The sequence below is a fragment of the Leuciscus leuciscus genome, assembly GCF_965113295.1.
Source record: "Leuciscus leuciscus genome assembly, chromosome: 18".
Taxonomy (NCBI): domain Eukaryota; kingdom Metazoa; phylum Chordata; class Actinopteri; order Cypriniformes; family Leuciscidae; genus Leuciscus; species Leuciscus leuciscus.
In genome coordinates this window covers 8,683,183-8,696,654 of record NC_138742.1, presented here as the reverse complement: position 1 = coordinate 8,696,654, position 13,472 = coordinate 8,683,183, and the positions used below count along the sequence as shown (strand labels likewise).

The following is a 13,472-nucleotide window of genomic DNA, read 5'->3' as shown; positions in this document are numbered from 1 at the left end:
TGTAAACACTACATTCAGATTCACCAATCGGAATGAATTCAGTTAGATTGAAACAAAAGGTGTGCATGTAAACAATGAATGGCGACTGCAGAAAGCAAAAGCCGAATCCCGGACATTTTGGACGATCTCGACGGCCGGACATGTCCTGGAAAAAGAGGATGGTAACCCCTACTACTCAGCTTTCTCCACAGAACAAGAGCCTGCTAGCTTAGCTTCCAAAGAAAGACGGCTGACACTATGTGTACATTCTGTGAGTGAGATCCCACCCTCTATGGGCGGGTTGAGAACATGCGGGACAGCCCCTACTACTGGCTGTAGTCTTTAGCCTCTGGCCAAAAAATCCTCCGATGACACGAAATGACGATTTTTGCGTCATCGGAGGATTTTTTCCAGACAAAAAAATACATAAATCTCTCGTCTCAAGGGGATATGAGGGTGGGAAGCACAGTAATTAAAAAATACTACAGGTTTTCTACTAATACAAAGCTTAAAGCTGCCGTCGGCAAGTCTGGCAGATTGGGTCGATTAGCCAAAATTTTGAATGTTTACAACTCTCATGCCCCTCCCCACTACCAGCGAGCACCCTCCCATCGAGGTCGTGCTCGTCAGTGCGTCACTGTGCGTGTGTACCTGATTTTCTGTGAACGCGTCCGTCTCTTCAGCATCTATCAACACCATGGACTCGGAGGTAGGCTGCCCTGGCTAATCTATCCATAGATAGCAATAACCGAGGAATTGGAAGCTTGTTAGTAGATTTTCTCTCCGCCATCACGCTTCATGCAATCTCCAGGCGAACTTCAGGCGTGGCGTGTGCATGTGATATTAACGTGCGCGAGTGAGGGGGGATCTGTGGCGCGTGCACGACCTGTGATTGACAGTCAGATCTCACACCCCCCTGCGCTGATTGGACCTGATGAAGCGGGAGTGCTGGATTTTTGCAAAACAAATAACACGCTCCAGGTGGAGTTAGAAGCTCGGGTTTTTTTCTAAAACCACCTTATTTATGTTGTTCTGTCCTGAAGTATCCCTTTAAGCTAAATAAATAATTTCAATCAAATGAAATCAGTATCAACAAAAGTCATCTTTGCACTGCAGTGACACATCACACAAGATGACACAAGCTGCATCTAGATGCATTTTCACAGTTTAACTGCTCAGAGATGGCATGAATGCAGTTACAATGGCATATTATAATGTTATGAGATGTTTTAAATAATAAAAAGATATGAAATGATGGAAAAACCAAGAGAATACTTTTAAATATTAAACTAAAACCGCCAGTTAGGTGGCAGCAAATCACTGTCTTAATGAGTGATTCATTGATTCGTTGATTCATTGATTCGTTGATTCAGTAATGAAGCAAGTGGCTGCATAGATATCCATATAAGGCTAGATGTCTTAAGCCGGAGTCTCAAACGGCATCACCGGCGGCCATCTTGTCACAGGGAAGCTTTCTGGCGAGCTCTGTGGTATCTGAAGTAAGGTGAGTGATCAGCACGAACACAAATCCTCCTATCTCGCTGAAATCTTGACGGATTTACAAACGGTTTGGTTTCTTACAAACGTTATTAACGTGGCTGTAATTCTGAACGCTGGAACATGTTGAAATTGCAGATTTTCTAAATTATTCATATGTATGCAGTCATTGCAGTGTCATAACTACATCTCTGACGTTTATAACAAACCAAACCGTTTGAAAATCGGTTGAAAATGTAGCAAGTTATGGTTATTTAAAAGTACATGCACCATTAAAACACAATGTTACGAGTGAGCGAGCTCCCTGTGGCAAGATGGCCGCCGCGTGCTCACGTCGACCTCCATTGGCCAGCAGTGCGGACGAGACATCTAGCCTTTATTATATGCTATGAGTGGCTGTATTTATGAATGGGTCATTGAATCACTGACTCTCCCGATTCATTCAATGAAACTCCACTGTGTGTTGCTTGGAGACGCACAACGATATGTTCGGTAAAAAAAGCATTCTTGCTCGTATAATTTATTATCTATGCATTGTCTGTATCTATATTTGTTCTGCATGGTAGTATGCTTTAAAAAAAAAAAACACTTTTACAAAGGGACATTGTCGAAAAAAGGCAGTGATGTAGCGCGATTTGCTGAGGCGGCATACTCTGCACGCAACCTATTCATGCTGCTTTTGTGGATGAAGTCAGTTTTTACCGCAATAGATGAGGCAAATTGACTGGATGCCATGTATTTAACCTTTTACGGCACTACTATTTTCTTATTTTTACACTAGAAGTGACATTTTGTCTGTTAGAAATACATCATCGGTTTTAATGTTGTTGTTGTTGTTGTTTTTAAGGTGGGTAGAATTAAATGAACTGCAAAACCAAGCATTTGGTTGCGAACGCCATCTGTATGCGTTCCTCAGTTTGGGAACCATTGGTCTAGGATCTGATACTGAGGTGTATTACTTACACATTAAAAGCAAAAGATCTCCAGATGGAAAAGATGTTCATAATTTTTCCTGAGCATATTGAATCTGTAAGCGGAGAGGAGAATGGAAAGTTTTTGTTGGGTCGACTTCTACAGAGGAGTGCTTGCAAATGTGGCCGTTAACTGTCCTGAAGTTCCCATCTAACGTTACATACAGACACACAGATCTTTAAGGCACATGAAATAATTAGTACTCATAAAATGAATTTTTATAGTGTGGTCAGTTGTTTTAGTTTTGCTCTGTGCTAATAAGAAACACCTGTTTATCCAGTCAAGAATGAAGCGAAAGTGATATTACATCTTGTTTATGTTGTCTCTTCTTTTTTACTTCCTTTTTGTTGTGTTGTTGTTGTTGTCGTCGTCGTCTTCTTCCCTGTTCTGTTTATATCCTGTTAAAGTTCCTCTGTCTGTCCATTTATTGCACTATATATCCTCTTAGTACTTAGTATTTAGGAACAAATTTAGTATTTGTTGTTGTTGTGTTTTGCTTTTTGAAAAGAACACGACAACACCCTAGCAACCACTCATAACACCTAAACAACCTTTATCGCATCAATCCGCTTAGCAACACACTGGCAATATGGTGGTGACATAATTTTCCTTATTTTTAATCTTTCTTTAAAGACTCGAACAAACTTTAAATGATCTGACTTATGATTTTCAACTCAAACAAAAGAACACCACAACACCCTAGCAACCAGCCATAAGACCTTAGCAACCTCTTAGCATCAATCCAAAATACTCTTGCAACTGCGTAGAAACTCCGTAAACACTGAATACATTAGCGACTGCTTAGCAACACCCTGGCAATGTCGTTTTTCTTCAGAAAATGTACACGTTTACCGCCGGTTCTCTAAGGTGTTTTAATGTGTATCTGTGTGTGATTCACTGTTGCAGACGAAAAGCCGGCTCAGGAAGAGGAGTGTGTGTTGTGCCAGCATCCAGACTGCACCGAGCGCCGTCACGCCTCAAAGGTAAGAGCAGCACAGCAGACACCCGTCCCGAAGAACGCTGCGAGATCTCGCCTTCTCGTTGGTTTTAGAGGATCAGAGAAAGGCCTGCTGGGATACGAGGTCGCCTCTCTGGCCACCAGACTGTGAAATGAATTCTCTCTCATAAGCTGATGCTCTCTGACATGGGAGAGCGGGGAACACAAGTCAACTCTCAGGAAGGCTTTGATAACTTTCTATGTGCTTTGGGAATCATAGTTGGGAATGAGGTAGACGGCTGTTATTGTGTTGAGGGGAATGTTATGCGGCAGGTTTGGGTGTAATGGTGACAAGAAACTACTTTTTTGAATGTGTTTATTTGTTAGATATTGTCAGTGATTTGATTAAAGCTTTCAGCTATTGTAGCTAAACGAGTGTGGTACTCTCAGGTCCATTTAGCAGATGTTTTCATAGACAGACAGAATTTCTCTCAAAAGTTTGTGGTTGGTCAGGTTTTTTTTTTTTTTTTAATGCCTTACTAAGGCTGCATTTATTTGATCAAAAATACAATATTATTACAGTTTTGAGTAACTGTTTTATTTAGGAATTTCTGCAGAATTTTCAGTCTTCAGTGTCACATGATCCTTCAGATCCTTCATTCTGATATGCTGATTTACTGCTCAAGAAAAATGTATTATTATCAATGTTGAAAACAATTGCGCCTTTTAGATTTTTTTTTATTATGATTCTTTGATGAATAGGAAGTTAAAAGGAACAGCATTAATTAGAAAATAGAAAATGCATTGCTAAATAAAATGTTAATTCCTTGAAAAAAAATCTTTAAGATATAAAATGCATTTTTTAAAATAGGTTTAAAAATAGTTTATTTACAGAAATATAATATTTAAATATTTATTTTAAACTTAATTTAGCTTAAATTTAAATAGTTATATTTTATTCAACATTGATACATTAAATTAATAAATATTTTATAATAACATTTTTAAAATATTAATTTTTTGTGTATATCTGTATGTATATATAAATAAATATACATATGTATATGTGTATATATATAGAGAGAGAGAGAGATATTATATCTATCTATCTCTGTCTATCTCTCCATATATCCGTCCGTCTGTCTTTCATCTACTTAATTTAAAATAAAATGTTCATGATAAAATCAATTAATATGTAAAAATTAGCGTTATAAGTGAACTTTATGGGAAAATCCTTCAGTTTATGTCAAAGCAGATGAGCTGTTTATTTCCTCCTTACTGTGATTTATTTTATTACTTTTTACTTCTTACTAGAGTGTTGAGCTCATTTTATTTCGAGAGACGACGGAAATCAAACCACAGAGCCGTTACCTGTTGGAACTTGCTAAGTCTCACCTAATCATTCTTTAAAAACAGTTGTAAATCACTCTCCATTCATGCAAAAGCCTGAAGTCCGCCTGTAATGTGATGTCTGTGCGTGCCGTTCTCCAGCGTGTTTGTGTGTATAAGTGAGCACACGAGGGCTCTGGGTTTATGATTATGTGACCAGGACCGCTGTAGGGGGTCGGTGATTGTGCTCGCCCCGAGGTCACGGGCTCTGCTTATGTAAGGAGATTACAGAGAAACGTACATGAGGGAGGAATGTTTCTAGTCTCATTGTCACCTTCACCTCCCTCTGTGCCTCCATTGTTTTTATTACTGGTCATCCCCTCGTTGACATGCGTGCCTTCATTTAGTTAGCTTGTAACTTGATTGTTTATGGCTTGTTTGTTACTCCTCGTTCTGGGGTGATGTATCGTTCAAAAGCCTGGGATCAGTAAAATCGTTTGTTTTTAAAAAATAAATCTGTATTGTTCTGTTCACCGAGGCTGCATTTATTAGATCAAACATATGGTAAAAACAGTAATATTGTAAATTTCTTTTTTTCATATTTTAAAATGTAATTTATTTTTGTGATCAAAGCTGAATTTTCAGCATCATTACTCCAGTCGTCAGTGTCACATGATCCTTTAGAAATCATTTCTAATATGATGATTTTCTGCTCAATAAACATTTCTGATTATGTGTGATGGAATGTTAAAAACAATTGTGCTGATTAATATTTTTGTTTTTTTCAGGGTTCTTTTATGAATAGAAGATCAAAAGAATAGCAATTACTTGAAAAAAAGAAAAAAAGAAAAAAAAATATATTAAAGAACCCAAATGATAAAATACTAATATATATATATATATATATATATATATGTGTGTGTGTATATATATATATATATGTGTGTGTGTATATATATATATATATATATATATATATATATATATATATATATATATGTGTGTGTGTGTGTATATATATATATATATATATATATATTAGTATTTTATCATTTGGGTTCTTTAATATATATATTTTATTTATTTTTTTCAAGTAATTGCAATTTTTTTGATCTTTGATATATATATAATATAAATATAATATAAATGTCCTAACTGTAATTTCTGGTTAATTTAATGTGTTGTTTTGAATGTATTGAATCTTTTGAAAAAATATTATTATTATTATTATTTATTTAATTAATTATTTTATATATATTATATTATAAATTATTTAATTCTCTGATATATTATTATTTCTAAGCTAAAATGAGAAGAAAACATCTATAACAATTCAGAAACACGCAAGGAAATATTTTACATTCAGAATATCTTATTGTAGTGAAACACTTTTTTTTAAAGCTTGTAATAGTTTTTTCTTTTCTTTGGATTTCTTGCATTTTGATGCAAAAGCTAACTATAGCTGAGCCACTTAGAAATAATGGACACCGTGTTATGCATTAGTATGCACCTAACTTTGCTTTGACAGTCTTTTTCCTGCATTGTAGAAAGTATTTTGATATGCAAAAATAGTAATAATTACAACAACAATAAAGGTTTAATTTTCTCATTTGCATCTATCTATCACAGGCAGCTGTGCATCATTGGCCCTTTCTAAATTTAGATCAACAGGGTGACACAGCTTACCCACTCCACTGGCACATCTTACCCTTCTATCCACTACCTTTGTGTATAAACATAGTATTTTGAAAGTCATAATTTGGAATTCCTGACAAAGTAGCAGGATTCCTGTGCAGTAACTCACCCTGACCACTAGGAGGAGGCAAAGAGACACGTGTGTGTGTGTGTGTGTGTGTGTGTGTGTGTGTGTGTGTGTGTGTGTGTGTGTGTGTGTGTGTGTGTGTGTGTGTGTGTGTGTGTTTGCGTTTAGGAATGTAAAAAAAGCTTGATGACAAACACACTGCTTCAGATGTCTGAATCACTGTCTGTGTCATTTTATGCTGTGTAAGTAGTCATGGCTCTTGCACAACTGTCGCTAATGTTGCTGGTTTAAGGGGGACTGTATTTATTTATAGTCTGTTGGAAGAATAATGCTGACAAGAAGACAAAAGTTAAATGCATGTCTTAAATACTCAAGTAGAAAGTGCTTGCTTTTGACATTTTTTTAAAATGCTGTGGTGTGGCGTTTGTTTAACCTAGTAGAATCTAGTCGTTTTAACCAAGTAATTATGGAAAGCCTTAAAATGAGCTGGTTGTCGGAGATGGCTGACGGTACATGTTCAGACGTGTTGCACAGCACAAACTTGTTTTTAGTATTTATTAATTAGCTTTTATTTTAATATTTTAATTTAGTAATAAATGTGTTTTTGCTATTTTATTAGTTCTCAAAAATATTTGATGTATTATAATTATATTTTTATTTTTTTTTATAATTTTAGTAGGCCTACTTCAACTAATTTATTTTGGATAGTAGTAAAGGCAACATTTCTAATTTAAGTTTTTCAAAAGTTGAATTTTTTTTTAGCTTTAAGTTACTGAAAATGATTTTTTTTTTATAGTTTTAGATTTAGCTATTTTGTTGTTTTTGCCATTTTTATCATTATGTATTTCTACAGTAGTCAACATTTGAAGTGGATCAAAACCTTTCATCAAAGTTGTACATGAATTTTGAACAATACCCGTTCTCGTCTTAGGACACTGGATGAACTTTTTTGGTCCACTTCAAATGTTGACTACTGTATAGCTTTAATTTGTATTATTTTTCATCTAACATATAGGATTTTATTTCAGCTTTATTTCAATTGTCAAACTACTAATTTATTAGTTTTAGTCATTTTAGTACTTCAGCTTATTTCAGTTAGTTAACAGTAATGCTTTTCTGATCCTATCCCCCCTATTTCTATTAAAATGATTTTTTTTTTTAAAAGAAGAAAAAGACAAATGAATGGCTAACGGGACTCTGGAGTTTGTGGGTTGGTCTTTTTCCGGTTGTATCTTCTGGTGTCTGATTCTGTTTCCATGTAGAGATGGGCCAGTCTGAGCGTGCTTCCATCACTCAGCGCCAATTACCTCCATTCACGACCCAACAGGACTAGACAAGGTGTGGATCGCCAGGGAAATCCACCCCACCAAAGACAAACAGCTGAGAGCTCTGCGGGTTGGTTGGTTTGTGTGTGTGTGTGTGTGTGTCAGACGCAGTGATAGATCAGATAACTGCCCTCACTTTCCCTATTACAACTTATCCGTTTCTAAATAAATCTTCCTCCGTCTAGCCACCTACTCAAATGACACTCTGCTTCAGGGAAAGGGTCCTCGCTACTCATTTCCAGATAACTTCAGTTTTTCCTTCTGTTTCCTCATTCCGCTGTAAATCTTTCCCAAGGCGTGTTGCTGAGTGATGGAACGCATGCCGTCTCATTCAGCCCTCTTTTCTCATTTGCGTCTGTTCTGAAACGGCCCATAAATATTTAGCTTTTCATTACCCTAATGATTCATGGGTCACTCTGGGCAGCGGCAGAGGTTGATGATCACTCTAATAGCTTTTTTATTTTTTATAAATATAAATGATTGTGGATGGCTCCTTTAAGAACCGAGTGAGCTGTAACAATGCTATGGCCCACACAGGCTGTTTGGCCAATAATTGACTTAGGGACCGGATATCCTCTTGTCTTTTGACCCAAAATGGGTCAGGATGGACAACAACAACTGACTAATTAATTGGCAAAGTCAACTGATGAGTCTAGGGGTGGGTGATATAAGCAAAATATTATGAAAATGAATATTATGAACACGATATGAATAATTTTATTTCACGATAACGATATATATCAGATTATAGTTATTTTTTGCTTTAAATAAAGTTTTTATGATATAGAAATTGAATTAATATGTCAAAATCACAAACTAATACTAGCCTAACTAACCTACAGTACAGGCCAAAAGTTTGGACACATTACTATTTTTAATGTTTTTGAAAGAAGTTTCTTCTGCTCATCAAGCCTGCATTTATTTGATCAAAAATACAGAAAAAAAAAAGTAATATTGTGATATATTATTACAATTTAAAATAATTGTTTTTTTCAATTTATTATACTTTAAATTATCATTTATTCCTGTGATGCAAAGCTGAATTTTCAGGATCATTACTCCAGGATCACATGTGACATCCAGTCTATCACATGATCCTTTAGAAATCATTCTAATATTCTGATTTATTATGAGTGTTGGAAACAGTTCTGCTGCCTAATATATTTGATGAATAAAAGGTTAATAAGAACTGCATTTATTCAAAATAAAAAAATATTTTCTAATAATATAAATCTTCTTTACTATCACTTTTTATCAGTTTAACACATCCTTGCTGAATAAAAGTATTGATTTATTTCAAAAAAGGAAAGAAAAAAAATTACTGACCCCAAATAACTGACCAGTAGTGTATATTGTTGTTACAAAAGATTTCTATTTTTAAAACATTTGCTTCTTTTTTTAAACTTTTTATTCATCAAAGTATCCTAAAAAAGTATCACAGGTTATGAAAAAATATTAAGCAGCAGAACTGTTTCCAACTTTGATAATGAATCATCATATTAGAATGATTTCTAAAGGATCCTGTGATAGACTGGAGTAATGATCCTGAAAATTCAGCTCATTTAAAGTATAATAAATTGAAAACCAATTATTTTAAATTGTAATAATATATCACAATATTACATATTTTTCTGTATTTTTGATCAAATAAATGCAGGCTTGATGAGCAGAAGAAACTTCTTTCAAAAAACATTAAAAATAGTAATGCGTCCAAACTTTTGGCCTGTACTGTACATACATTTTTTTTCCCAAAAAAGCTCAAGCTCACTGAAGACAAGTAACAAATAAAAATTATTACAAGCAATAGGATATAAAACTACAATAGAAAAAAGACACAAATGAAATAGACCTACCTGAAAAAAAAAAATTTAAGCACTAGAAATAAAAAACTACTATAGAACAAAGCAGGTTTATTAGGCTCCTGTCACTTTAAGAGCAAATGCACTGATCTAATATACTGATAGACATGCACTATCTTTCTCAACCATTTATGTTCATGTAAGAGATAAACGACTGTATTTATGAGGGACATTGACATTTTTACAATTAAGTGTGTATTTGGCAGTTCAAGCCCAGTAAGGCACTATAAAGAACTCTAGGTGCATTTTTACTTATAAACAAAATTGCAAGTAGCGCATTTCAAGGTTTAACAGGTTTTTGTGGCAGAGTATTCTTTTGCACTGAGGATCCAGCGCGTGTTTGCTTTCGTCCATGTCTGAATTAAAATGTGTGCCCCAGTCCTAGTTGAATTTTCCCCACAGATTGTAATGCCATTAAATAACCACCGAAAGCATAAATTCAGCTTCAGTGGACAAGGTAATGGCTCATAAGATGAAATGAACGAGCGAAGACCCAGATGAGCGGTTTCCTTTGTGAAGGAATGGAAGGATTACTTCACTATTGCGTGATGGTCATTGACCGCTCACCGTTGGAGCGTCTGCTGGCATTGAGGATGTGGACTGGGCACGAAAATCTGCCGGTCAGAGTTGGATAATGGCTTTTCAATGCCGAACACATGGGGTGCCTTTTGACTGGTGCATGACACGAGACCATCTGACACCCAGTCGTTCATCAATCACACAAACCGCACATGAGCATTTTCATTCATCAGTTAAGGCATCAGCCATTTTGATTTCGTAAATGAAGCCACATGGATAAATGGTGAAAAACACTCTGATATTTGACATATGGCCAAGTGTCAGGTGTTTTCTGGGAGGGTTTGCACACTTTCTTGGGAAAAAAGCTATTGCATAATGTTGGTTTCTCAGAAATGCTTGCTGGATACATTTATCAGCGTAGTGCAAGATTACTAGTTGTTTTGTTGCATTTAGGTCCAAAATTAACGCTCTCTGAGCTCTTTTAAACTTTATATTTATTAAAGAATCCTGAAAAAATATAGCACAGTTTCCACAAAATATCAACTCCTTTCAATGTTGATGATAATAAGAAATGTTTCCTGAGCAGAAAATCAGCATATCATAATGATTTCTGAAGGATCATGTGACACTGAAGACTGGAGTAATGACGCTGAAAATTCAGCTTTGCATTACAGGGATGAATTACTTTTTTAATTGAAATAATTATTTTAAATTGAAATAATATTTCACAATACTTTTACTGTATTTTTGATCAAATAAATGTAGTCTTGGTGGGCATTCTTTCAAAAAAAAATTTCTTTCAAAAAAAATTAAAAAATCTGAGCAACCCCAACCTTTTGACCTTTTTTGAGCTATGAATAAATTTGGTTTGTCAGGCTGAAATTGTTGGACCTTTAGATAAGATATTCGGACTATCGTAGTGATCGAACAGTCACAACACAGGCAGGACTGCCTTGAGTCCTTGTGTCCTTGCGTTATGACAGAAAGGTCTATATTGCGTCAGATGGGCATCAGATGTGTGGAAGCACTTATGCTGGATCTTCCCGATTGCTTTGCCCAGAGCACCTGATCCCCTCAGGTAATCGTATTGCTGCTGTCTGCCTCTTTAAATATAGACTCTTTTAATTGCGGTAGACAGCAGGGGGTTCTGGAGGGATGGGACACTATTCCCCAAACAGACACAGACACAGACACAGACACAGACACACACACACACACAGACACAGACACACACACACACACACACACACACACACACACACACACACACACACACACACACACACACACACACACACACACACACACACACACACACACACACACACACACACACACACACACACACACACACACACACACACACACACACACACACACACACACACACACACACACACACACACTGTCTCTTATGTAGGAAGCTAATTGTAGAGGATTTAAGTGAAGCTCAGCGTGGTTTACTTTGAATGCCAGAGGAACATTGAGTTTTGTTTAGGGAGCTCTTGAACCTCAGATCCGTCTCTATTCGACCAGGAGAGAGTGTGTTTGGTAGAGGTGGGCTCGATATGACTCAGGTGGACTGGTACGGCAAGCGTATTTTACGCCCTAAGTTTGTAATCCTGCTAATACAATGCTGATGCAATAAAGCAGAACTAAAACAAACCTCCCTTTCAGAGCGTTTTGTCGAGGGTGTGGTGTTTTCTGTAGTACTGTGGTAAATCTCTGTACACTGGTGTTGTGCAGTCATCTGTTTTGGGGTTCATTAGGATTTGCTCCTTATATGTTTGACTGACAGGATTTATGTGACATGATCAGCTCCCCACGTAGTTTGTTTGAGCATCCCAACCAGCTCAACACAACAATGCTGGCTCCACCAATGACATCAGTTTGGAGCGAGATCTGTTTGGTGTTTAGATGTAGAAATGTTAAAGGCTTGACGTATTTAAACACAAAACATTATTTAAACCAGTTGATCTGTACCAACCCCCCCCCCCCCCCCCCCCCCCCCCCCTCCCATGCACATATCTGCCTATTGTGGCTAAAGTTTCAGTTTCAAACTGTTTGAAAATCTTTAACTAAAACATTAACTTATGATGTGTTAAACATTGTATGTATTGGATACAGGCTGATCAGGGGTCTTGTGTAAGCCCTGAAGGGGTTTATTTTGTGATAACTGGCTGTATATTTGTCCCACTTGATACACAGCTACTTACCAAATAAAGTAAAGAAATTTCCGGTGTCTGTCAGGAGTTAGTAAGAAGCAATAAAGCATACGAGACATGAGTTGCAAACTTCATCCATCTTGTTTACTCTTTCATTTCCGTTCTCACACACATTACATCATCACACTACACTTCAAAATAGTAGTCACAATATAATTCACAAAATGGACATTAGAATGCTTGACTGGAATTATATCACATGAGAAGAAAGAGAGCACGGCTATATAGCAAATAACATTCACATCACAAATATGACCACAGAATGCCGCGAGTGACTCTGATTGGCTTAGGTTTTATTGTGAATTTTGTTATGTAATTTTGTGTTTTGTATTTAGACTACTTATATATATATATATTTACTTAAAATTTTAATATATTAAATATTAAGAATTTTTCATTTTATTTTTTTCAATAAAAAAGTCGCTCTTTAATGTCATTCATCATCGTTTTGAGGCTCTCTCTTTTTTCTTTTTTTTTAAAGTATCGGTTCAGGCACCGTTTAGGCATAGGCACCAGTACCGTTTTAAAAGTATCGATTTGGCACTGGTATCACATTTTTTAATATATATATTTTTAATATATTTTATGTTTTATAATTATATTTGTAATAATTTTAGTAGGCCTACTTCAACTAATTTATTTCAGATAGTAGTAAAGGCAACACGTTTTTCAGCTTTAAGTTACTGAAAATGATTTTTTTAAATAGTTTTAGGTTTAGTTGTTTTTGCCATTTTTATCATTATGTATTTCTACAGTAGTCAACATTTGAAGTGCATCAAAACCTTTCATTAAAGTTATACATGAATTTTGAATTTTGTTCTCGTCTTAGGACAACTTTGAACTTTTTTGATCCACTTTAAATGTTGACTACTGTATAGCTTTAATTTGTATTATTTTCTATATCTAATTTCAATTATCAATCTACTAAACAGAATGATTGAGCAATCAGAATCAATTATTTCCGAGATGCTCTTAATACTGCGTAATGTTTTTGAGTATATGTATATGCGTAATGTTTAAAATATCAGTATACACAAATTTTCAGGCTTCATACTTTCCTTTTTTAGC

The 13,472-nt window shown here is 35.6% G+C and overlaps 1 protein-coding gene and 1 long non-coding RNA gene across 5 annotated transcripts in view; one reads left to right on the top strand and one right to left on the bottom strand.

Moving 5' to 3' along the window:
• The window catches only part of plekhg5b (pleckstrin homology domain containing, family G (with RhoGef domain) member 5b), a gene marked incomplete at its 3' end in the record, with an annotated part of 77,336 nt that overhangs the window by 14,826 nt on the left and 49,038 nt on the right, over nt 1-13,472 (top strand). For all 4 annotated transcript variants that reach the window (XM_082145529.1, XM_082145531.1, XM_082145530.1 and 1 more), the window contains one exon: nt 3,355-3,431. In XM_082145529.1, the coding sequence (XP_082001655.1) occupies nt 3,355-3,431 (77 nt within the window). The remainder of the gene's footprint in view (nt 1-3,354; nt 3,432-13,472) is intronic.
• LOC309480411 lies at nt 10,983-12,893 on the bottom strand. The gene is made up of 2 exons (XR_014199638.1): nt 12,396-12,893; nt 10,983-12,081 (listed from the first exon to the last, which is right to left on the bottom strand). It is a non-coding gene; the product is annotated as an uncharacterized lncRNA (long non-coding RNA).